This window comes from Callithrix jacchus, chromosome 2 (genome assembly GCF_049354715.1).
Source record: "Callithrix jacchus isolate 240 chromosome 2, calJac240_pri, whole genome shotgun sequence".
NCBI classification, from domain to species: Eukaryota; Metazoa; Chordata; class Mammalia; order Primates; family Cebidae; genus Callithrix; species Callithrix jacchus.
This window is the reverse complement of record NC_133503.1, coordinates 162,023,865-162,050,663: the sequence shown is the minus strand read 5'-3', so window position 1 is coordinate 162,050,663 and position 26,799 is coordinate 162,023,865. Positions and strand designations below refer to the sequence as shown.

Genomic DNA, 26,799 nt, shown 5'->3' with positions numbered 1-26,799 from the left:
GTACCTTTCATATGGTCCAGGGTGTTCAAGTTGAATTAACTGATCTTGGCCATCAGGAAAAGTTAACTTACACCAACTTAAGTTAAGACCTTGATTTGCCTTAAGAAGCAAAGTGGAAATACAAGTTTATCAATTTGGAACTGAAAACAAAAACATAAACAACCTATTCTAACTTCATTAACTTTTTTTTTTTTTGAGATGGAGTTTCGCTCTTGTTACCCAGGCTGGAGTGCAATAGCGCGATCTGGGCTCACCGCAACCTCCGCCTCCTGGGTTCAGGCAATTCTCCTGCCTCAGCCTCCTGAGTAGCTGGGATTACAGGCACGCGCCACCGTGCCCAGCTAATTTTTTGTATTTTTAGTAGAGACGGGGTTTCACCACGTTGACCAGAATGGTCTCGATCTCTTGACCTCATGATCCACCCACCTCGGCCTCCCCTAACTTCATTAACTTTAAAAAATAAGTAGAGGAATCATTAAAGATGCAACAATTTAAATGCTGTTTTTACATGAGATATGGGTTTTATTTAACCACCACTCATATAGGTAATTATCAAAGCAAATGAAATATTAATTGCTCTCTCTATAATCAGTTATCTTTATAAAAATGACTATTTGTCAAATCATTCTAATTTTCGCTAGGAAATCCAAAGAGATCAGTGAAGCTTCTTGACAGATTTTATACTTCAAAAAATGAATGGAAATAGTGTGGTACTTTATTTTCTTTGTTCTATTTTCTATAGATAACCAATAAAAAATAGATTTCAGTCTGAAGTATACCCACCTGCTCCTTCTCAATAGAAGAGCTGAAATTCCAATTTAGGGTTAGAGTAATGCCATCTAAAAAGATAGCATGTACTTTGTCATCAGAGTAGGCAAGAAATCTTCCCATGCCAGGTATAAGTGTCTCTTTCAAAAGCAAAGGCAGTATATTGCTATCATTTATCCCAGGTACCTAAAACCAAGTAAATAAAAATAGCAGGAAATAGAGTTATCTATGAACAAGGTTTAAGTGAATATTAATGACTCTCAGGCAATTTTAGATTCTTATTCAGAAGTCAAATATTGTAAAATCCTTATATTTTAACTTTTCCATAAATGGATACTCAAAACAGTCTTTTTACAAGCAGATTCAGTTCTAATATCTTTGTAAAGTCACTGTTCTGCTCTGAACTTTACATCTGATAGAGACAAAAATTAGGAACCTATAAATTTGTCATTAAATTAATATAGATACAGAAATCAAAGTCTGAAAATCATTTCCTCCAAATCAGCATTAAGGAATTTATTTTCACAGTTATGAACACACAGAACACTATAATATGGTTTATAATGACTAATGTTTTTACATATTTCAAATCCAATGAGTTCCCCTATCCTTTTCTCTTCATCAAAAACAAAAACCATATACAATAAAACTGTAACATAAAATTCTGAACTTTCAGTATTTGTCTACTAGGTAAGTATTTTTCTGAATAAATCAATGTTACAAACAATTTCTCATATGACTTAGAGGAAAGCTGTTTGAATTCAGAAGTATGAATACAAACAATAGAACAATTTTGAAATATCTTGAGTTTCATTCTTTTTTTTGGGGGGGAGGGAAGGAGGACGGTAGGGAGGAAGGCAGGGATGAAGGAAGGAAGGGAGGGAGGGAGGAAGGGGGGAGGGAGGGAGGGAGGGAAGGGAAGGAAGGAAATCAAGCAATGAGAGAGACATTGCCGACCTGGATCTAGAGGTTTACACGTTGATTTCTTTTTTTTTTTTTTGAGAGAAGGAAAGAAAAAAAAAAATAAGGAGAGGAAGAAAGAGGAAGAGAAAGAGGGAGAGTAAATGGAAATATTGCTTTATTCTGAAAAAAATTGGGTATTAATAATGGCCAATCAATGTTTCATTTAAACCTATGGGTAGGTGTGATGTGGTATTGACAAGAATGTATATTTTGTGTATTTGAAGTGGAGAGCTCTATAAATATTTATTAAGTTTGCTTGTTCCAGATCTGAGTTCGAGTCCTTGATATCCTTATTAATTTTCTGTTTCATTGAATCTAAGTCTCTATGTATCTGGGTGTTAGGATCGTTAGCTCTTGTTGTTGCATTGATCCTTTTACCACTATATCTTTGTTGCTTTAAAATCTATTTTATCCGATACGAGAATTGCAACTCCTTTTTATTTATTTTTATTTATTTTTGCTCTCCATTTGGTTGGCAAATCTTTCTCCATCCCTTTGTTTTGAGTCTTTGTGTATCCTTGCATGTGAAACAGGTCTGGATGTAACCTGCCGTTGGGTTTTGGCTGTGTCTTTTGATTGGGGGATTTAGTCAATTTAAATTTAGGGTTACTGCCATTTGATGTTGACTGGCTGTTTTATCCATTCGTTGGTGTAAATTCTTCTTTATGTTGGTGCTCTTTATTTTTGGTGTATTTTTAGAAAGGCTAATACTGGTTGTTTCTTTCTGTGTGTAATGCTTCTTTCAGAAGCTCTTGTAAAGCTGGCCTGGTGGTAATAAAATCTCTGAGTTCTTGCTTGTTCATAAAAGATTTTATTTTTCCTTCAGTTGTGAAGCTTAGTTTGGCTGGATATGAAATTCTGGGCTGAAGGTTCTGTTCTTTGAGGATGTTGAATATTGGCCCCCACTCTCTTCTGGCTTGTAGAGTTTCTGCTGAGAGATCTGCTGTAAGTGATAAGCTTGCCTTTGTGGGTAACCTGACCTTTCTCTCTGGCTGCCCTTAGTATTTTCTCCTTCATTTCAACCCTGGTGAATCTAACGATTATGTGCCTTGGGGTTGCTCTTCTTGAGGAATATCTTTGTGGTGTTCTCTGTATTACCTGGGGTTGAATGTTGACCTGCTTTGCTAGTTTAGGAAAATTTTCCTGAATAATATCCTGAAGGGTATTTTCCAGCTTGGATTCATTCTCTCCGTCGCATTCAGGTACACCTATCAAACGTAAATTTGGTCTTTTCACATAGTCCCACATTTCTTGGAGACTTTGCTCATTCCTTTTTATCCTTTTTTCTCTAATCTTTTCTTCACTTTTTATTTCATTAAGTTGGACTTTGACCTCTGATATCCCTTCTTCTGCTTGAACAATTCGAGTGTTTAAACCTGTGCATACTTCTCGGAGTTCCCGTATTGTATTCTTCAGTTCCATTAATTCACTCATACTCCTCTCTAAGTTGTCTATTCTCAATAGGATTTCATCAAACCTTTTTTCAAAGTTCCTAGTTTCTTTACATTGGGCTACAACATGTTCTTTTAACTCACTGAAGTTTGTTATTATCCATTCCTTGAAGAGTGATTCTGTCATCAGGAGGCGCTCGTTCTCCATCAAGCCTTGTTCCATTGTTGATGTGGAACTGTGATCATCTTTAGAGGAAGAGGTGTTCTGACTTTGAGTATTCTCAGCTTTTTTACGCTGGTTTCTTCCTGTCATTGTAAATTTATCCTCCTGCCGTCTTTGAAATTACCAACTTTCAGATTAGGTCTCTTGAGTGGGCATCCAGGTTGTTAGTTCCCAGGGCCAGAGCAGTGGAGTTATAACTGATGGTGCTTTTCTTTCCAGGATTCTCCTGTCTGGCTTCCTTCTTGTGTCCGTAATAGGTGACTCTGCCTTCTCGGGGCTCCAAACCTCGGTCAGAAGGGAAACCGGTCCCGTTTACTCTGTGCCGAGCACTGCCGCACCGAGGTGCCCTCACAGCCGCTGCGCCGGGTTCTGGTGTCGTGCTGGGGGCCCTTGTGGGTCCTCCAACCCTGTTTACTCTGCTCCGAGAGCTGCCACGCCGAGGTGCCGGTGGAACCACTGCGCCGGCCACGAGAGTCACGCTGGCCACCCGTGTGTTTCCTCCACTGGGGGATCTTCTGCTCTGTGAGCGACCAGAATTTGTCTGAAAGTGTGGCGTCCTCTAGTTCTCTGCGCCTTCCCTGAGAGCTGCAATCCCGGGATGTTAGCGATTGGCCATCTTGGATCCGTTCCCCTCTTGAGTTTCATTCTTGTTGCCCAGGCTGGAGTAAAATGAAGCAATCTCAGCTTACCACAACCTTTGCCTCCCAGGTTCAAGCAATTCTCCTGCCTCAGCCTTCCAAGTAGCTGGGATTACAGGCATGTGCTAATTTTGTATTTTTAGTAGAGACGGGGTTTCTCCATCTTTGTCACGCTAGTCTTGAACTCCTGACCTAAGGTGATCTGCCTGCCTTAGCCTCCCAAAGTGTTGAGATTACAGGTGTGAGCCACCATGCCTGGCCAATCTCTTGCTTTTAAAATTATTTTAACATACCATTTTCCAGCAGCATATACGATAGTTATGGCTTAAAGAAAGTCTCATCATCACACAATGTTGAAGAATTCTGTGAACATGAAAAATACTACTTAAACATTTGCAAATGATATTTTCCAATTCTAGCAACCCATTTTCACTGCCGTAAAACATTTGATATGATCAGTAAATCATTTCCACTGAAATGTGTTGGGAACTCTTTCTTCCAGAAATCCTTAAGCCCCTAGAAGGGAACTACTGTGCTAATCTTACCTATGGTAAGGCTATTCTCTAATATTTAGCAATGAAATGATTCCATGGACAGAATTTTCAGGAATTTAAAAGGTGATGCATTCACAGTGCCTGGAAGGTTTCACATAGCCTAAAAATGGTAGGGATGTAAATCAACTATCCCTAGGAAATCAAATTAGAAAATATGCTTCTTCAAATCTATTTTGGAAATTTTGTACATAAATTTACAAAAAGAAATAATGTAATACAACAATCCACTTGCATTATTCTGGGTGCCACAGACTGAGAGAATTTTAAAAATACATGAACCAAAGAACCAACCTATGCTTAATCACTACTATACTCTCAGATATCTATTACTCTGAAGATAATAAAGAAGTATAAACATTTTAAATGTATCATCAAATCTCCAACTTGATTTCAAGGAACAATAACAATGCCATACTTATCCAGAGAAAGGGCACTTACTTCCTCTCGGCACTTGCTCACCATATATGGATATTTCTCCATATTTAAATTACAAAGCCAGAAGTACTCTTAATAAATGACATAAAAATTACCTTATTTTATAAATACGAGACCAAAAATGTTGACAAATTTTACCAAAGCATATATTTCCATTCTACCTGCCAATTCTTAATCTTACCCTTAACCACAAGAAAATGTGCCAAAATGTTTAGATACATAACATTTGATTCAATTGAATAGGAAGAACTTACCTTGTTGCCTGTTTAATTAGAGAACAGACAGAGAACAGACTTCCTGGTCTGTCTGGAGGAAGGTTATTTACTGAGTAAGTTTTCTCTTCTTTCTGAAAATTAGTTAAAATGAAAAATCTCATTAATAATAAATTTTGGCCTTTATTACTTAGCTGTTTTTCCTTGAAATGTTTTTACAATAGTGACAAAATGAATAGTTATTTTAACAAACTAAAGCCCATAAAACCTGTATGTATGTAGGGGTATGCGTGTGTGTGTGTGTGTGTGTGTGTGTTTGAGACAGTCTCATGCTGTTGCTCAGGCTGGACTGCAGTGGCATGATCTTAGCTCACTGCATCCTCCGCCTCCCAGGTCAAGCAATTCTCCTGCCTCAGCCTTCCGAGTAGCTGGGATTGCAGGCATGTGCTGCCACGCCTGGCTAATTTTTGTATTTTTAGTAGAGACAGGGTTTCACCATGTTGGCCAGGATGGTCTTGATCTCCTGACCTTGTGATCTGACCATCTCAGCCTCCCAAAGTGCTGGGATTACAGGCGTGAGCTGCCGCGTCCAGCAAAATCTGTGTATCTTTTTTTTTTTTCTTTTTTGAGACGGAGTTTCGCTCTTGTTACCCAGGCTGGAGTGCAATGGCGCGATCTCGGCTCACTGCTACCTCCGCCTCCTGGGTTCAGGCAATTCTCCTGCCTCAGCCTCCTGAGTAGCTGGGATTACAGGCACATGCCACCATGCCCAGCTAATTTTTTTTTTTGTATTTTAGTAGAGACGGGGTTTCACCATGTTGACCAGGTTGGTCTCGATCTCTCGACCTCGTGATCCACCCGCCTTGGCCTCCCAAAGTGCTGGGATTACAGGCTTGAGCCACCGCACCCGGCCCAAAATCTGTATATCTTTAAAGTTATTTTATGAAGCTTTTTCATTTTCCCAGTTTAAAAAAATATAGAATTACTCCCATTCATTCAAAAGTTATATATATATATCTTGAAATTAAATATATATATATAGATTTTTTTATTTTTTTGAGACAGGGTCTTATTCTGTCTCCCAGGCTGGAGTACAGTGGTGCGATTACAGCTCACTGCAGCCTCTGGCTCAAGCATTCCTCCCTCCTCAGCATCCTGAGTAGCTGGGACCACAGGCACATGCCACAATGACCAGCTAATTTTTTAAGTTTTTTGTATAGGTGAGGTCTTACTATATTACTCAGGCTGGTCTCAAACTCCTGGGCTCAAGGATCCCAAAGTGCTGAGATTACAGGCATGAGCCACTGTGCCTGGCCCAAAAATTATATTCTAATAACTTATAACTTATTGCCCAATTTAAATATTAGGCATATTTACATGCTAACCAAACTAATTTTCCTACACATTAGCAGGAAATTTATCACAAGCCACCCCTTTCCCTTAACACAAAAAGAAATAGCTATGCGGATTTGAAAAAAAACATTTTAATTGAATGAATATACCATTTTGCTACATTAATGGAAGAACTATTGCTATAGTTTGTGGAAGTAAAAATTATTATGGGCTGAGATTATTGAAATTTGAAAAAAAATTTTTTTTAATTCTTTCTGAATTTCCTCTTCTTTAGACTTGCTAGTGTTTCCCAGGACTCTGTCTCCAACCTTCTCTTCTGACTTCTTGATTTCTTTCTAGGTAATCCCGAAAGAGTCCAAAACTGTGTTCACATTAAATTACATAATAGCAACAGCTAACATTTATGGAGCAGACACTATGTGCTAGGCACTATCCTACCTACTTTACATGGATTATCTCATTTATTCCTCAAAATAATTCTGAAATAACTATTGATGCTTGTGTTTTAGATGAGAAAATTGAGACTGAGGGCTAAGAGACAGGAGAGATCTGATTTAAATCACCAAAAGAGTGCAGCTTATACTCTTTACCCTTAGGGGAAGAAGATGGTCTTCAAAGTCAGACAGATGTGGATTCAAATCACAGGACTGCCTCTTAACAACTGTAATTATGGACAGGCTATACAACCTTTTGTAAGCCTCAGTGCCTGCAGCCTGTGAAATGGAGATACTGCCTACCATCCAGATTGATCTGAGGATTAATGATATAATACACATATAAAGTACCTGGGGCAGAATTTAGCATGTAATAGGTACCAAACAAAAGTCTCTGTCCTTTTATCCTGGTCTATAGATCTGGTTATCTAAATCTCTATTGGGCTTCTCTTTTGGATATCACAATAGACATCTCAACATAACCAAGTTAAAACTCGAATTAGCCTCATTTCACAATTTTCACTTTCACTTTCTCTATGCTGTATTTACCTTTGGTATATTATTTAATCATATGTTGTTCCCTCTACCTGAAACTCAGTTCCCTCTTCCAGCACCTTCCTTTGCCTGGCTAACACCTATTTTTCCTTCAGTCTCAGGGAAGCCATTGCAGAGGTTCCATAGACTAGGAGAAATCCCCTAGTTATGCCCACAAGCACAGTTCCCTCTAATCTTGCCTCTTGGTCCTAATTACAATTTCAGTTTAATAATTTTTTACTTAATGTCTGTTTTCCCTGTTAGAATGAAGCTCCATGAGGGAAGGGGCTGTGTCTGTTTTGCTCATGTCTGTATCTTCACCATTTATTAGAATTTGCTATTCATAAACTGTTCTAAGAACCAGCAACAATAAATTAGTGCTTAGCACATGGGAGGCACTCTAAATACCATATTTTAATTATTTATGTCTTCCTTACTGGATATTGAGTTCCTTCTGGGTTCTTATTTCCATAACCCTATTTCATTAAGTCTAAAATGCTTATTTTTACAATTTAACCTCTCTGAACTCTGGATCCATCTTACAATTAAAAGTGAGTGTCTTATAATCTATTAGGCAGGTGGGGTTGAGATCTAGTTGAATTTTAATCATCTCAAATTCTTCTTTAATTGACATCTCATGGTAAGCTCAAAAGAAAAAAAAAGCCAGCATCAAAAAAATTTAGATTTGATAAAAATTTTGGTTTCACACATTACCTGGTACCACCATTCACTGATTTATTAATAATTTGGCATCCCTTTGAACTCCTTCCTCATCCTCAATGTCTAGTCAGGAATCAGTTCTAACTCCTTAATATTTCTTGTGTCTCCTTAATATTTATTTCCATTTTCCCTACTACTTCCTGGCCTTCACTTGAACTACTATACATGTGTTCTAACTGGTTCTACAGCTTCAAGTTTCACCTCCTTCCCACCCAGGTCATCTTCCTCTGAAATGATCTAACATAAGTTTGATGATGTCACTTGCCTACTTGAAGTCCTTCACTGGTTCCTCAAATGCAGTGAGGTTTCTCAGCTCCAGTTATGAGCTGGCCAACTTAGTGATCTGGCCTCTTCTTTGGACATGCCCCCCAGCATCCCATCTATGTTTTGATCTACAAAACTACAACATTTTCACTTCCTTCAACACTCCACACTCACCCCAGGCTCTTGTGTCCAGTTAGGTGCTATTCATAAACTGTTCTAAGAACCAGCAACAATAATGTGTTGAATAAGATAGGGTTTAACTCTAGTGTGGCTGACAGTGAACAAACATACATCAATAAGAAATGTCACCCAGTATTCAGTGCTATGAAGAAAAGTGAGGATGTCATGATAGGGAGTGTCATGGGTAGCTCCTTTAATGTGAATAGTCAGGAAAAGCTTCTGTGAGGAGATGACGTTTAGATAGAAATCTGGGTGACAAGAACCCAGCCATACAAAGAGAAAGTAAATTGTTCCCTTAGCTATATGCTCCTCCTACCTCCATCTGTCTTTTGTAGGACTCCTCCTTTGGAATTATAGATCCTAGCTTAGCCAAGTTTTCCTTCAGGAATTGTTTGTTTCTGGAACCTCAAACACTGGGTCAGGTGCCCTTTATTATGACATCCCAAAGCACCAAGTTCTTTTTTTTTTTTTTTTAGATAGAGTTTTGCTCTTGTTGCCCAGGCTGAAGTGCAATGGCACAATCTTGGCTCACTGCAACCTCCACTTCCTGGGTTCAAGTGATTCTCCTGCCTCAGCCTCCCAAGTAGCTGGGATTATAGGCATGGGCCACCAAGCCCGGCTAATTTTTGAATTTTTAGTAGAGATGGGGTTTCTCCATGTTGGTCAGGCTTGTTTCGAACTTGTGATCTGCCTGCCTCAGCCTCCCAAAGATTACAGGCATGAGCCACTGCACCTGGCCTCCAAGTTCTTTTCTCTGTTGAAGCACTTACACTGTATCTGCCAATCTTCCTATTTCAATTTTTATTTACACAATGAATATTACTATGCTTTTCTTGTTAAAAAAAAAAAAAGTTTAAAAAGTATGAAAATTAGTCCTGGCTGCTCCTCCCTCACAAAATCCCATACTCCTTCCCAAATGTTAACTACTTCAGTGTGTATTTGCCCAGATCCTTTCTTGTGCTTGTGCCTGTGTGTTACAGAAAGTACTATATAGGTATGGGGTTTATTTTTTGTTCTTTACACAAAAGATATCACTGTACATGTTCTGGCACAACTTCCTTTTTTCACTCAACAATATCTTTGAGATCTTCCAGAATCTATTTCTCTATGCATCCACAGCTTCCTCATTCTTTTCTTTCTTTCCTTCCCTCCCTCCCTTCCTTCCTTCCCTTCCTTCCTTTCCTTCCTTCCTCCCTCCTTTCTTTTTCCTTTCTCTCTCTCTCTCTTTCTTTCTTTCTTTGAGATGGAGTCTCACTTTGTCACCCAGGCTGTAGTGCACTGGCTGGAGTTCAGTGGAGCAATCTCAGCAGACTGCAACCTCTGCACCCCAGGTTCAAGCGATTCTCCTGCCTCAGCCTCCTGAGTAGCTGGGATTACAGGCACCTGCCACCTCACCCAGCTCATTTTGTTTTTAGTAGCTCCAGGAAGATATACTCCTTTTATCTTTCAATTCTACAAACCCTCTGATATATAGCAGCCAGCAATGTGACTATGCATACCTACTCTTGCTTGCTCACTTGACTGTCTGATGCACTATATACACACACATACCCATATATACATATACATGTTACTGGGCACACTTGTATCTCATTTACTTGTTTGTCTCTCTGACTGAACACAAGACTGTGAACCCTTGAGGGCAGGCACTCTTCTTCATCTTCATCCCTCCCAGTGCTTACCAGAGTGCCTGCCAAAGCGTTACTGTTCAATTAATATTTATTTACTAAATACTTTCCTAGAAATAGACCCCAGTTGGGAATCTGTTCCATTATATACTGAAGTATTTATGAATAAAACAATATTCAGTTTACTTAAACAGGGCATGGAGGGGGCAATAGGAAGTAGAAATGAACAAGATGGATGATGGGTACTTAGTGGTCCATTATATTTGTCTACTTTTGTATATGTTTGAAATTTCCAAAGTTAAAAAAAATCTCAATTTTTAACTCCACTCCCTAAGGATTCTGATAATCTGATTAGCATTTAAATATTCCACTCTGTAATGAAGAGAAAAAACATACTTATTTTGTTCTAGCATGCAAAGCAGTGTGATACTACAGTGATTGCTATGAAACGGTGGATATAAAATATCAGAGTGATTTGGGAGGCCGAGGTGGGTGGATCATGAGGTCAAGAGATCGAGACCATCCTGGTTAACATGGTGAAACCCCATCTCTACTAAAAATACAAAAAATTAGCTGGCCATGGTGGTGCGTGCCTGTAATCCCAGCTACTCAGGAGGCTGAGGCAGGAGAATTGCCTGAACCCAGGAGGCGGAGGTTGCGGTGAGCCGAGATCGCGCCATTGCACTCCAGCCTAGGTAACAAGAGCGAAACTCCGTCTCAATAAAAAAAAAAAAAAAAATCAGAGTGGTAATAAGCAAATTAAAACTCATTAACAAAATATTGACATCATTAAGACTATGGTCTAGTAATTATACCATGTTACATTTCACTGTTTTCAATAACAGAGAACAATCTTGTTCAACTGTCTGGTTATATATAAAGATTTAGAAGTAAAAAGGTGCTTAAAATACACAAACAATTATATGGTGGGGAAAAAGAATGTGCTTTTGCTTTTTAATGCACAAATATTAATTCAAAGTAGTATATTAACTCAAAGTAATGCTCCTGGTTTCAGTATTGTCCATTTGATAAAGTCTATGACAAAACAAAGTTTCTGATTTAAACATAAATTGGTAAGGCAAATGGATATAGCAGGTGAAAATACAGCAAAAACAAGGTGGTTAATGATTACTGTGCCAATGCCAGCAGTAAGAGTATATTAATTCTCCAGATGAGAGTAGGAAGCAGTGTTATATAATAACCAAATTTCCCATATATATTTGGAATTATTTAGAAAGAGCTATACACCAAAAATCTTCTTGAGTTCATTGTTGGCTTACCTCATCTGATCCTTCTTGAATGGAATAATATGTAAAGTAATTCCCAAAATAAGCCCCTTCTGATCTGAAAACAGATCCATCTCCAGGATAAATCTCTATTGAGTTCATATTTTGATGGGTAAGTCTAAGAAAGAGAAATAAACCATTAAAATATTTTTCCACTTGAGATTAAAACATGCATGAAGACAGTCATCAAAAAACAATAAAAACAAAACCCAAGCAAAGCAGCACAGTCTTTTTGCCTGTCCAGTGAAGCAGATAATTTCATATTCTGAACCCAACCAGCTAAATTAACTCTTTCACAAAAAGATAAATGGAATTGGTTTATGCATTTATTTCAACAACTAAACTCGGAGCTTCTGGAATTCAGGCATTCTGTCTTATCTGATATCCCCACTGCCAATCATAAGGATGGCATAAAAAAGTCACCAAAGCAACGTCTATTGCAAAGGAGTTAAATACAACATTTCCAGAGCTTGAAAACAGATTAATGAAACTAGTGGAATCAATACTTTATGGATTAGATTAGTCATCAGTACAAGGGGCTATCCCTAAGAAAAGGTAGCTGTACCTGGAGCAGCCAGGTACAATCAAGGCATTGGGTATATACCACATAGAAACTTAAGTCAAGGTAATTTTATTAACAAACATGTTAGCATATGTTATCAGAAGGAATAGGTCTTCACATAGGAAAAGGAGAGCCCATTCACTCTCCAAAAATTTAGCAGTGCTCTTCTGGTATTATTCATGGAAGTGAAACTCAATGTGGCTAACACTAGTATTCTAGTCAGTAGAAGGGTATCCTTTGTTGTGGGGGAGGGATAATTCAGTGGAATAGTGCTGGCAGAGCAGCCACTAACAAATATTTGCTTTGTGAATGAAGGCCAAAATCTCCCTTAGGTGATCTAACTTCTCTAATATTGTAATCCAGGGAGCATACTTAGCTCCCTCCCAGTTCTGAAGAGGTTCTATCCTCGCTAACCTAGAAGAATGGGGAAAGGGGCCCTGAAGGTGAGGTGAGTTTGCCTTTTGTGGACCCAGAGTTTTTGCAGAAAAGCCATTTATTAGACGAGAGAGACAGAGAGAAAAACAGCTCCCATGCTATTGTGGGAGGGGACCCAGAGAAGGAATCTGTTTGGTAAGGAGCAGCTGAATTTTAACCCTTGTTATTCTCCCCCCCATTCATGTTCTCATCCAATGAGAGGAGTTCCTTCAAACTTTCTCTGGAGTGATTGATCTTTGACTCTGATACCGGATTGGCTACTTGGTCCACAAGTCTGAGCCCCCTCCTCCCAGAGCTTTCAGCGGTTTTTGCGGGGGACAAAGGAGCCCACCTGGCTTTCCCCACCTAGATCCGGTGGAAACCCAGACAAAGAACTTTACATTTGAAACCCCTCTGGTTCCCAGATGGAGTCGTGGAGCCCAGGAAACTCCTGCTTTGAAACCACACCCCTTGTGGATGGGAAGAGAAGTTCCTCAATACCATGCTCAAGCAATCCTGTTTTGACTAATTCAAACAACTTGATCCTCCAGTGCTTGGAAGGGGTGACCTAAATAACTGATATAAATATTACTTTCACTAGCAAAACTGATCCCTCACTGGCTTTGGAGGTACCACATATAAAAATAGTTAATGTGAGTGAGTCACAAGACCCCCGTGTGCACTAATAACATTAGTTTTGAGACTTGTAAAATTCAGGACCAAACACAGGAGCACAGTTGGTCCAGCAGAACTGTGTTCTCTTCTGAGAGTCTGTCTACAGCTAGTCCCATCTTCTCTGTGACATCAATAAACAGCTCTAAGTCCAACACAGGAGCCAACACTGGTGACTTACCTATATGTAACACCTTTGTACCAAACCATTTTCACTAGTTCAGGATAGGAATATTCATCAGATTGTTTCTGTAAAAGTGAATCACAAAAATTCCACCTGTGAAGGATAAAATACAAGCTATTTTTGCTGGTTGCTCAATATAATTGGATTTAGAAGTTAACAAAATAGTGCTACCGTAACAAGATTAATTTCTTGTTTAACTCACTAGATCAAATAATAAAAATATGAAGGTATATTAATGAAACATAAAAGCAAATCTTTTTCCATGTAATTTTTTTAGTATTTTCAATAATCTCATTATTGAATCTCTGCACAATAACATAAATTAACAGTTTTACTAACATTTAAACTTTAGTCTGGATTAAAACGAAAAAATACTAACACATCTATGGTGGGCCAAGCACTGTGCTATACGCACTGTGGATATAACAACCAAAGAAAGCAGATATGGTCCCTGCCCTCAATGATGATTCCTCCAGCAAGGACGTTAAATAGTAAACATTGAATGTAAAGAAAAGGGAAGTACTGTATGCTATGGAATTATATAGGACTTAACTTGTTTAGGGTAGTCAGGAAAACCACCCTGAAGAAGTTAGGTTTAAGCTGAAACCAGGAAATGAGCACGAGTTAGCTAGTTGAGAGAAAGAGAGAGTGCTCCTGCAAGTAAAGAGTAGGCGAAGTGGTCAAAGAGAGCTTGAACAAGAATTTCAGAGATTGCTAACGTCCAGCTTATTAAGAATAGAGAAAGCAAGGGCAAGACTAGTGATAGAGTTGAGGATTACAGATATAGGAAGGAACTAGATCACAAAAGACCTCGTAAGCTATGTTAAGGATAATGGATTTCAACCTAAACATAGTGGTTATTGAAAAATTATTAACTTTGAAGCATAAATCCCTTCTGATGTGTACTCATAATACTCAATTTTCTCATTTTAACCAGATAATTATGACAAGCTAATAGCCCATATTTTTGTTTTAAATGACAAATGTATACTCAGAGATTGCCTGGGATCAAATCTCAATTTTACAAGTATTAGCTGTGTGCCTTTGCTCAAGTTATTTAACATTTCTGTGTCTCAAGTTCCTCTACAATATAGGGATGATATCTTTTTAACTTCATGGGATTACTTTGAGAATCAAACAGGTAAAGTCCAACAGTTCCCGGCACCTGTTTTGTGTTAGTTATTATCATTATTACTGCACTATTTATTCGAAGTTCATGTTACAAATCTATAATCCTTAGTGGAGGACGAAGCTTTATACCTAGCCATCCAGAAGCTTCTCCATGTGTACCCCTTTTGAGAAGAGACATATTAGTCAGTGAACCAAAGACAGGGGTAGCCTCTGAAGCTAGGTATGGACAAAAGAACTGTGTCAGATCCACACTCCAGCAAGCAAGGTCACAGGCTCCAGTGAGCAGCAGCAGGTGCTCCCCTGTGCCCACAGAGCCCTGTGCAGACACCTGTCCCATCATTTAGCATACTTTAATAATCTTTTTAAGTACAGCAACCTTCACTAGATTCTAAGTTGCTATAAAACAGGGACTGTATCTTAGTCATTTCTGTAGTCACTGGACTTTATCTAGTGTTAGAGTCAGCCTTCTATAAATATTCAATTCAAGGATACAGAGTAAGAAACATGAGGAACACATTTGCTAGGGAAATTATTTACCATCAGTTAAAAGCAAAATTTTGGATAAGCTAAATAAACTTTCCTTATGAATGGTATCAGATAAAAAGGAAATTATCCAGGTAAAGAGTCAGCCTTCTATAAATATTCAATGCAAGGATACAGAGTAAGAAACATGAGGAACACATTTGCTAGGGAAATTATTTACCATCAGTTAAAAGCAAAATTTTGGATAAGCTAAATAAACTTTCCTTATGAATGGTATCAGTTAAAAAGGAAATTATCCAGGTAAAGACTGGCTCTCTTAAAAGCTTCATGACCAATAGCCATTCTTGCATTACCTGTGCAGGTGTGGGACTGGACAGCTGAGTGACAGAGCCCTAGGAAGAACAGAAATGACTTTTTCTCTTTCCTCTGAAATATCATAAGCTAAAAAACTACTCTGAGTAATGTGTGCATCAATTTTAGACATATTGCTGATTTTATTATGAAAATGAAGTGCTAAAGACAAAGGATATTTCCATTCCTGTGGACAGGCAGCCACAGACCAGCACTGCTTTACCCATGTGTATACACATGTGTGCTTTGTACCAGGTGAAGGCAGCTTTTCCTTCCCTCCAGTTTCATGTACACAACTCATCTTCTTTAAAGTTTCTTTGGATTTCATGCTCTGGCAATGAAGCTCATTTTCTTTACTCTTCATTCTCTGTCCTGATAAATTTCCATGTGTACAGATTTTGCCAGCTTTTTCAACTAGTTTATCTTTTGGGACTTTATTATTTGTTTCTGACAACACTGCAGATGAGTCTGGCTTCTGGCTAACTTTACACAAAAAATATACTGTAAATTCATGCTGAGATCTGGGCAGGTAGAGGTAAGCATGACCATCTAAAGATGTTATCTTCACGATGCCACTCTCCATACATATCATGCTACCATCTGTATCAAGACTGGGCCATCTCACTTCTGTGATGTCAATAAAGATATGCTGAAATGAGGGGGAAAAAGATGGTGAGTATTTTCTGTTAACAGTCCAATTTTTCCATACATTTGATATTCAAGTATTGTGTAAGGAAGCTCAAATATTTGTATTTTACTATCTAGAGAGAATGAAAAATTGGAGGGACAGATCTCAGCTTATATATAATTTTCCAGAGAATATTTGTTAAGATAATCTCCCTTAAAAAAAAAAGATGTAAAACACACATACACAAAATGAGAGAAATGATTATATTTAGTGTTAAATATATTTTGGTTTTAAATGAACAATGAATCAGAGATAAACAAATTTGCACCCCTCCCCCAACCCTGCAAAAGTTTAATCCGAGAAGGACTAGAAATAAGGGAAGACCAGCACTGTGATATACTATATTAAAAGAAATCATAGCTAAAAAATTGTTTTTAAGTGTTAAATAAAAATAAAAGCAATCATAGCTTAAATGGTATGGGACTAGCATAAAAATTATTGACAGAACTCAGAAAATTCAAAAACAAACTCAATCATATCTTAAAATGTTATATGTTATAACATAAGTTTTTCAGAGCAAGGGAGAAAAAAGAAAATTATTTAATAATTGCTACTAGAATTATTGAACAACATTTGGGAAATTCTGTCTTGGATGGTTACCACATGGACTAAATATGATAACATGTATAAAGAACCCAACCTGGGTAGTACCTGGCACACCATACACTAAAATAAATTCCAGGAGGCTTAAAGAGGAACATTTTAAAAAGTTTGATTGCTCAAAGAAAAATCGATCCTAATAACAGACTCGTAACAAGTAACAGTATTGGTGTGTCTTTTCATATGTTATAAACAGTATGTACTGCAAGAGAGTTTTTTACTAAATTAATTTTGCCAAGTGTTTAGCATTTCAATTCCATTTATGTAAAACTTATATTTACACAAACTATTGTCAAGAAAGCTTCCTAAATTTACCATGCTACCTATGTGTACAACGTTAGGACACTAAATTGAGGGCTATATTTATTGACAGCAAAGCTGAATCCTTTGTAAGGATGGTCATCAGTTAAAGTCCTCTTTTAGAGTTAGACTATGTAATAATCCTGCTGCAGCATCAGCAACAAGCTAAGCAGTTTCAGTGAATAAAGTGACTCAAAAGACACAACGGAAAATTACCCTTCTAGACTAAGTTACAACTTAAATTTTTTATGGCTCCTTTGCCACAATATAAAATTACTCAGCCAGCAGGCATCTTGACAGCATAGAAAGGTACCAGCAGAAAGTAGTTGAGAAACAAAGTTTATAGAGTCAGACAGACTAGGTTCAAATCCTGACTCTGCCACTTAGAAAATCACCATAGACAAATTTGGTAAACTCTCTGAGGCATAATTTCCTTGCCTATAAAAAGAGGCTGCCATCTATCCAATATACCTGTTTTAATTGGATGGACATCCATTTTGATTAGTATGGTGTTATTAAATATTTCCAATATTGTTCATAGTTGTTGGACATAGCAGACCCTCAGTAAATGACAGTTGTTATTATTATTCCTAAAAGTCCAAATAAAATACTATATAAGCAAAATAATAATAGATTGTACCCATAGTACACATCTTTACTATATATTAATAAATACCACACATTATTGAAAATAGTCACATAATTTCTTAATTTTGAGACCTCTGAGAATGAAAAAGTCATCAATCTAAAAAAATCTGATTATAATCCTTGGCTACAGAGAAAATGGCAAGGGGATAAACTATGTAACTTCTATGTGTCCTGAAAACTGTCCTGAAAAAGAAAAAAAAGGCCAAACATTAAATTACCTCTTTCTAGTTACTTGTCCTCAAATAATACCAATAAAAATGAAGTTAAAAAAATCACCTTTTTTCTTTCAGAAGGTATGATGGTTTCAGATAAAAAAGGGCAAGTAGCTGAAGAATTTCGAAAATCTAGGGCTCGCCGTAGTTTGTCCTATGGAAAAAAAGATAAAATACAACCTTAACATAAAATGATTTGAAAATCAATTAAAAATGACAGTAAATTATAATCCATAATACTTATTTTCATATTCCAGCCACATGAACAATATTTTGGTATTCAAGAGTAGTTTCGGCCAGGTACAGTGGTTCACACATGTAATCCTGGCATGTTGGGAAGGAAAATTACTTGAGGCCAGGAGTGTGAGACCAGTCTGTGCAATATAGCTAGACATTGCTCTACAAAAAATTAAAAAGTTAGCCAAATGTGGTAGTGCATGCCTGTAGTCCTAGAGTAACTCCCTTATAAAAGGAGGTTGAGGCAGGAGAATCACTTGAGCCTAGGTGTTCGAGGCTGCAGTGAGCTATGATAGTGCCACTGCACTCCAGCCTAAGTGACGGAGCAAGAACCTGTATCTAAAAAAGAAAAAAGTCATTTTTGTGATATCTTTACTTACTCTGTAAGTGCTAACGACAAAATGTGTCCTTTGACGAATTCTTTCTGGTTGTTCTAAAGGATGTGCTGAAACAGGAGGTGACTTTTCAAATAAAAATTCAGAGCCGCAGGGAGAAAGTTGCAATTTGGAACCATCAACATATTGTACTTGTACTGAATCATCTTCATAAAGTACCATTCGTAGTTCAGCTGCCATTACTATGACAGGCTAAGATGTTTTTCTAAGTCAAAGACTGAATGAAATAGGAAACACAATAGCACAAATAGTTATCTTAATGTACAAAAGTTGTATCAAAATAAATGGGTACATTTTCTAAGAAGAGGACATTGCCATTGCATTTACTTTTGTTGGAAGAAAAGTGATCTTACTAGCTATACTTAAAAGATCTGAAATGAACATTCTTAACAAAATGCCTTAATTAACCCCTAGAAGTTTACTCCAATGGAGGAACATAACCAAGAAGAGAAAACAGCCCCCAACGTTATAACTGTCTTTAGAATTTTAATAGCTTCATTTCTACTGACATTTAATTTCTGTAAATTATAGGCTCATTATTTAGAAGTTTATAATTTCTAGAAGTTTACTCCAATGCAGGAACATAACCAAGAAGAAATTTAATTTCTATAAATTATATGCTCATTCTCTCATTTCAAATTTCAAATAATAAGCAAATTACACCTTTGCAGTAAGAATGCAGCAAATTGTTTGCAATACAAATTCAAAAGGCAGGCAAAGGTAACTATTAGGCCTATGGAAAAAGAACCCTGAAAAAGAAATCCAAATACCTGCAAATCCTGTCCCCACACTGGCATTAAGGAAGTAGCTCTTTATTACTACTGTGCAACTTAATCTCCTATTGTCTTGGATTCATCCTCATTTCACTGCATTCAATTTCCACTTCTCTACCTCTAAAATACTCTTTCTTCACCTGAGCTCTCAATATAGTGGTGACAGAAGGGGAATTAAAGAGTTGGGTTTCATTCACACCTTACCACTCACTAGCTAGCTATAAGCCTCAGGTTGTCCTCATTTGTAAAATAGGAGTAGTAACAGGATTGTTGTGTGGATGAAATGAGAAAACAAATATGACAGGGACTAGCAATGTGGATGCTGCCTTGCAGGCACTCAGTCAATCTTAAGAAATGTTTTTAATACTTTCTAACACTAACCGCATCCCTTTCTACATTATCCCCTTCTATTACTCAGATAATTGAATTTTACCTGCCAGAAAAAAATAACTTTCTATAGATAACACTTCCACTACTTTATCCCTACTTCTTACCATTAAACAGCTCAAGTGTAGTATTCACTCACTACCAACCTTCTCTCCTATCAGTCTTCAGTCCACTGCAATCAAGCTTTCACCTCTACCAACACTGTTTTACAATGGTCACCAATCTCTTCTTACACCCAATGACTTTAGTTTTCATCCTGCTAAACCTCATCAATGTGTAACAGCATTGTCGACATTCCCTTGCACCAAACTCTCTTTTCCCCTACTTCCCCCACCCCCTCCCACATTGAGCTGCCAGTTTTCTTCTTCACTTCTACCTTTCTTTAATCATTCTTCTTCACCATTCCCTTAAATCAAGGATTCTTCAAGACCCGATTTTAGTTCCCGTTTCATCCCTTCATAACATAAACACTCACATCACTTATATGCCCTACCTTGTCTTTTTTAACCTTATCCCCTTTCAATTTACGTAATTGGCTGTAGGTGATAGCATCTGGAATCTTCTGTGGATATGTCAGGATATAAGTAAATACTTAACCACATGGTCTCTCCTGAGAAGATTCACACGACTTTTAATTATTTTCTCTAGAGAATTTCTAAATCTACCTGACCTCTTACAGAGCTTTCAGGTGGCTGCCTGCTAGACTGCTCTATGTCCCTGTCCCATAAATAAACCAAACTCAACTAAAATGGAACTTAATCACTCCTACCAATAGCAGACTTCTGTAATATCCCCTAATCTCACTTTCACTCTCATCTCTTCCCTCAAATCCAGTCTGCATACAGTAGTAGCCAGATGGATTTTTTTAAATAAAAATCACATCTATCACTTCATGGCTTAAACCCCACCAATACCTTCCATTTCCACTTAGAATAAAATCCAAACTCCTGAACTACTGCCTACAAAGGCCACACAGTCTGGTCCTATCTACCTCTCCAAATGTCATCTCTCAACTCTCTCCTACTTCTTCAGGGCACTTTAGATACACTGGCATTTTTAATGTTCTTTAAATAAGCTCTTTTCCATCTTAGAATCTTTGCACTGTTCTTTCAGCCCGTCTTGTCTTTTCCTTGGCTCATCACAAGTCTGGTTCTTTACTATCATCCAGGTCTCAGCACAAATGTAATCCCTGCAAGGGCCTAACAACCAACTAAGTTAAAGATGCTCCCAAACATCTCCCGATCATTTGTCATCTCTCTTCAATTTTTTTCTTCATAGAATCTATCATCAAAATTAATTATTACTTGCTTTTTGTTTTCTCCCACTAGGATATAAACTCAACCAAAGCAGGGACTTTGTCTTCAACAGTATCTCTGGCATCCAAAATATTATTAGGCAAATAGTAAGGGCACAATTAATATTTGAATGATGAAAAATAAGTAAAATTTTTAAGAAGTATATTGCTTCTCCTGAATTTGCAATTTGAATTCATGGCGTCTGGTTGTTAGTAGCCAATATTCTAAAATTTGACTTTCCACTGTGTTTCCTCCATGCCCCTGTAACAAGTCCTGCTGATTTTCTAAGTCTCTCTTTGGAACCTGGCTCTCTTTACCTCCTTTTCTATTTCAGGCCATGGACTCTCCCCTCCACGCCTGCAACTGTCTGGAATTTCTTCTCTCTCCAATCCATCTCTAGTATTGATGTCATAGGTAACTTTTCACAAATCAGACTATACCAACTGCTTTACATCACTTGTTTATGTACTTATCAAATGGCAATATATATTACAGATATATATACACACACAGGTATATATCAGATACGTCTACTTGGTATTTCTATTTGTTATTTTCAGGGGAAAAAAACGGGTGCTGATACACAGGTGGAAAACATTTCCTGATTCCAATTTGAGGGGAAAAAGTTTATCTCTGGCCAAGTCTTTTTTTTAATAGCTTTATTGAGGAAGTTTTCTACGTTTAAATAATCAGGCATACACAAAGAAACAGTGTAATGTCTAAGGTTCTTGGCACACCATAGGAAAACGTAACCCCGCTCCGACCCATACCGCCATTCTCATCTCTACTGTCTCATTCCCTCTTGCGTTCTCACCACTTAGCACATTACGTCAGGGTATGTTTAACACTCAAAGCCACAAGTCTGTTCTTGACATGAATGAGAACCTCATTTTTTTCAAAATGCTATAGTCTCTAGTTACAGAAAGAGCCTTACCAAAACAACCACCAACGTCTTGCACTCACAGCAGTTCGGAGCCGAAAAGTTGTGTAAATGATGCCAGCAACGGTCCCTGGCTTTTATTTGCCAAAATGCTCCGGAAGCAGCAACGTCGGGGCCTGCCCACGACTGCTTCTCCAGGGATTTCTTGAGTTTGACAAGTTACCAGTAAGTGATATTTCTTGATGAAGGAAAAAAAAATCACAACCCTAGAGGAATAAGGTCGCAGGGAGAGTGTTTTGACCAAGACGCCCTCCAGGCAGCAGGAAAACGGAGACAAAATCAACTGTAACCACTAAAGAGTCAACTGTAACCACTAAAAGACAAAACGAAAACAAAACAGGAGCGATTCAAAACTCCCCGCTCTCTCCGGGAGCCGCGTCACAGCTCCGCAACAAGGAAGACCGGAAGTCCCGCCCTCCACTCCGGGGGCTGCCCTCGCTGCTCTCCGTGCGAAGGGCGAAGCACTACGAGGTGTAGGGAGGGGAGGGCTGGTTCCTTGTCCGGAATTCGGCCAGCTCCTCTTTGATTTTTACTTCCGGTGCTCCACGCAAAAGCGGCCCTGCCTGGTTGTATTAATAATAAAGGCTGCTGAGGATCGGCCTTTTACACATTCCAGCCGGGAACTAACCACAGAGCGCATTTTAGTGGAGTGGTACTTATTTTTAATAATTTATTACAATCATTTATTACAGTTTGTTTCTAAGATAAAATGCAGAGGTTTGTGAGGGCACAGACAGGCATACCTTGTTTTATTATGCATTTTATTGTGCTTTGCAGATACTGAGTTTGCTACAAATGGAATGTCTGAAGCAACCTTGATGGAGCAAGTGTATGGGTGCCATTTTTTCCCAACATCATGTGCTCACTTTGTGTCTCTTTGACACATTTCGGTAATTCCCACAGTATTTCAAACTTCTTCATTATTTTTGTATCTGTTAGGGTGATCTGTATGATCACTGATCTTTGATGTTACTATTGTAATTGTTTTGGGGCACCACAGATCATGCCCATATGATATAAAATGGCAAACTGAATCTGTCACAGGTAGTTAGGCATGAGCAGGGCAGGAGAAGGCTCTCCCCTCTCAACCCACCCACTAAAAATGTTGGGTGATGGTTTGGCAATTATCACATTGCCTCTCTAAAAATGATAATTTGGCAGTGCCAGGGAGAGGCCATTTCCTGATGGTCCACACCTGGTAGCATCAAAATGTTAATTGAATACAGGCCCTAGAGAGAAGCAACTACCTGGGCATGTGTGTTAAGAGAAAACAATGATAAAGTATGACCTTTCTGGTACACTCCACTGGAAAAAGGAAGAAAGCTTCAGATGGGCATGTGTATAACCCCATAAACACACTGTGTGCTCACTTCTCAAGGGTAAGGAAGGCTCTGAGCATGTGAAAGCCCACCCTAACAGAATAATCATGGGAAAGAGGCAAGCTTATAAAAGTCCTAGGATCATGGTTAAATGGGGCACTTGACCTTCTCTCTTTAAACTTCACATGCCTACTTGGGTCTCTTCTATGCGCACCTTCCTTTCCTGTCCTAAGGTTTTTTTTAAAAAATAAACTTTCAATTCCTGCTCTGGAACTTACCTTGGTCTCTTTTTCTGCTTTATGCCCCTCAGTCAAATTCTATCTTCTGAGGAGGCCAGGACTGAAGTTGCCATGGACCCATAAGGATAGGCTGCCAGTAACTTGCAGTAACTCAGATCTCTTCCACCATTAACAAGTTGATCAATACATACTGCGTGTGTCTGGCTGCTCTACTCACTGGCCGCTCTCATCTCTCTCCCTCTCCCGGAGTCTCCCTATTCCTTGAGACACAACAATATTGAAATTAGGCCAATTAATATCCATACAGTGGCCTCTAAGTGTCCAAGTAAAAGAGTTGTATGTCTCTCACTTTAAAAGCTAGAAATGAATAAGCCTATAAGGAAGGCATGTTGAAAGCCAAGATAGGCTGAAAGCTAAGCCTCTTGTGTCGAACAGCCAAGTTGTGAATAAAAAGAAAAAATTCTTGAAGGAAATTAAAAGTACTCCTCCAGTGAACACATGAATAATAAGAAAAATCCAAACAGCTTTAGTGCTGATATGGAGAAAGTTTGAATGGTCTGGATAGAAGATCAAACCAGCCACAACATTCCCTTAAACCAAAGCCTAATCCAGAACAAGACCCTAACTCTCTTCAGTTCTGTGAAGGCTGAGAAAGGTGAGGAAGTTGAAGAAAAGTTTGAAACTATCAGTGGTTGGTTCATGAAGTTTAAGGAAAGAAGCCATCTCTGTAACAAAAAAGGGCAAGGTGAAGCAGCAGGTGCTGATGTAGAAGCTGCAAGTTATCCGGAAGATCTAACAAAGATCACTGATGAAGGTAGCCAAACTAAACAGCAGATTTTTAATGCAGATGCAACAGCCTTCTAGTGGAAGATGCCATTTAGGACTTTCATAGCCAGAGAGAAATCAGTGCCTGGTTTCAAAGCTTCAAAGGACAGGCCGATTGTCTTGTGAAGGTCTGATGTAGCTGGTGACTTAAAGTTGAAACCAATGCTCATTTCCCATTTCAAAATCCTAGGTTCCTTAAGAATTATGTTAAATCTACTCTGCCTGTGCTCTGGAAACAACAGAGCCTGGATGACAGCACATCTGTTTACAGTATGATTTGCTGAATATTTTAAGCCCATTGTTGAGAACCACACTCAGAAAAATATATTTCTTTTAAAATATTACTTGTTGACAATGCACTTCGTCACCTAAGAGCTCTGATGAAGATGTACAAGGAGATTAGTTTTCATGCCTGCTAACACAGCATCCATTCTGCAGGCCATGGGTCAATAAGTAATTTTGATTTTCAAGTCTTATGAAGAAATGCATTTCATGAGGCTATAGCTGCCATAGAAAGTGGTTTTTCTAATGGATCTGGGCAAAGTCAATTGAAAACCTTCAGGAAATGATTCACCATTCTAGATGTCATTAAAAACATTTGTGCTTCTTGGGAAGAGGTCAAAATATCAACATTAAGAGAAGTTTGAAAGAAGTTGATTCTAATCCTCATGGTTGAGTTTGAAGGGTTCAGGTCTTTAGTGAAGGAAGTGACTGCAGATGTGATGGAAACAGCAAGAGAACTAGAATGAGAAGTGGAGCCTGAAGATGTGACTGAATTGCTGCCGTCTCCTGATGAACCTTGAATGGATAAGTTGCTTCTTATGGATTAGTAAAGAAAGTAATTTCTTGAATGGAAACCACTCCTAGTGAAGATGCTGAATATTGTTGAAAAGACAACAAAGGATTTTGAATATTACATAAACTTTGTTGATAAAACAACAGCAGGGTTTAAGATGACTGACTCAAATTTTTAAAGAAGTCTACTGTGCATAAAATGCTATCACACAGCACTGCATAATAAATAAATCTTTATTGAAAGGAAGAGACAAACCTCATTGTTGCCGTATTTTAAGAAATTGCCACAGCTATCCCAGTCTTCAGCAACCACCACCCAAATCAGTCAACAGCCATCAACACTGGGGTAAGACCCTTCACCAGCAAAAAGATTATGATTCACTGAAGACTCATCATTTTTATTTTCTAGCAATAAAGAATTTTTAAATTAAGTTATGGACATTTGAAAAATATGCTATTGCACACTTAATAACCTACTGTATAGTATAAATGTAACTTTTATATGTACTGGGAAACCAAAGAATTCCCAACTTACTTTATTGCAATATTTGCTTTATTGTGGTGGTCTGGAATGGAACTCGCAGTATTTCCATGGTATATCTGTAATGAGCAGATTTAACCTACGCTGAGAAAATATTTCCACTGAAATTTGAAGTTTAAGTACATGTTAGCCAGGTAAGGTAGGGGGAAAAGTATTTCAAGCAGAGGTTAAGGTCCCTGTGTTAAAGCTGTGAGGCCCAAGGGAAAGAGCGTGCTCTTTAAAAGGACTGAAATAAAGCAGGCGTGGTTTAAGCATGGTTAGGGAGGAAAGAAGCCTGAAGGGAAAGGAATCCTGGAGTGGGGTACAGAGGTGGGCAGACAGAGTACAGAATATTAGGGATTTAGGGACTCAAGATTTATATTCTCTGACACCAATCAGGAAAAAAAGAGGTCTCTATTTTTGTCCAAGTGTTTTTTTTTCTTTTCTTTATTGAGGTATAATTGTTTATTACAAGGTGTTTAAGTAGGCCAGGCATTGTGGCTCACACCTGTAATCCTAGTACTTTGGGAGGCCGAAGTGGACAGATCACCCAAGGTCAGTAGTTTGAGACCAGCTTGGCCAACATGGTGAAACCCCATCTCTACCAAAAAAGACAAAAATTAGCCGGACATGGTAGCAGGCACCTGTAATCCCAGTGACTCAGGAGACTGAGGCAGGAGAATTGCTTGAACCTGGGAGGTGGAGGTTGCAGTGGGCCAAGATTGTGTTACTGCACTCCAGCCTGGGTAACAGAACAAGTCTGTCTCAAAACAAACAAACAAGCAAACATCCAAAAATCCAAACACACACACAGACACAAACATGGTGTTTAAGCAAACATGGCAGCACCATGGGGAGCAATCTAACCCCCTAATTTATCTTCATTTTAAAAAGGCTGGTATGTATATTAATATCAATCTTACATTAAGCATAAAGGCATCCTCAGATGATCACATTTGCATTGACCTGTAACATCAGTTTGTATTATATAATGCTAACTTAGGTCCCATCTCACCCCCATCTTTTACCTTCCAATGTCTAAAAACCTCCTATATAGAAATCCTGTCTACTACAGAGTTTTACATTACATTCTTGGAACTGCTAAGTGGAGAAAGGATTGTAGGATGCAAGAGTTGATATGGATAACTCAGGAGAAGGATTTTGAAAAAGCAACAGTAGAGATCATGGCAGCTCAGATGCAGCACCTGAGCAGTGAAGATGACAAGCACAGCTCCAAAAACTATTT

The 26,799-nt window shown here is 38.3% G+C and overlaps 1 protein-coding gene across 3 annotated transcripts in view; it reads right to left on the bottom strand.

Annotated features, from left to right (window-relative positions):
- The window catches only part of C2H5orf34 (chromosome 2 C5orf34 homolog), a 32,205-nt gene extending 6,182 nt beyond the window's left edge, over positions 1-26,023 (bottom strand). Inside the window, exons 1-10 of one of the 3 annotated variants that reach the window (XM_008992096.5) lie at positions 23,453-26,023; positions 18,446-18,677; positions 17,893-17,982; positions 15,383-16,029; positions 13,413-13,508; positions 11,578-11,701; positions 5,227-5,318; positions 4,277-4,346; positions 784-954; positions 5-99 (exon numbers count right to left, since the gene is read on the bottom strand). In XM_008992096.5, the coding sequence (XP_008990344.1) occupies positions 5-99; positions 784-954; positions 4,277-4,346; positions 5,227-5,318; positions 11,578-11,701; positions 13,413-13,508; positions 15,383-16,029; positions 17,893-17,982; positions 18,446-18,640 (1,580 nt within the window). In that variant the 5' untranslated portion in view covers positions 18,641-18,677; positions 23,453-26,023. Of the gene's footprint in view, positions 1-4; positions 100-783; positions 955-4,276; positions 4,347-5,226; positions 5,319-11,577; positions 11,702-13,412; positions 13,509-15,382; positions 16,030-17,439; positions 17,564-17,892; positions 17,983-18,445; positions 18,678-21,849; positions 22,259-23,452 lie in introns of those variants that run through there. The other 2 variants (XM_002745019.7, XM_035291601.3) reach the window with 2 other exon arrangements.
- Positions 26,024-26,799: the final 776 nt, after the last annotated feature.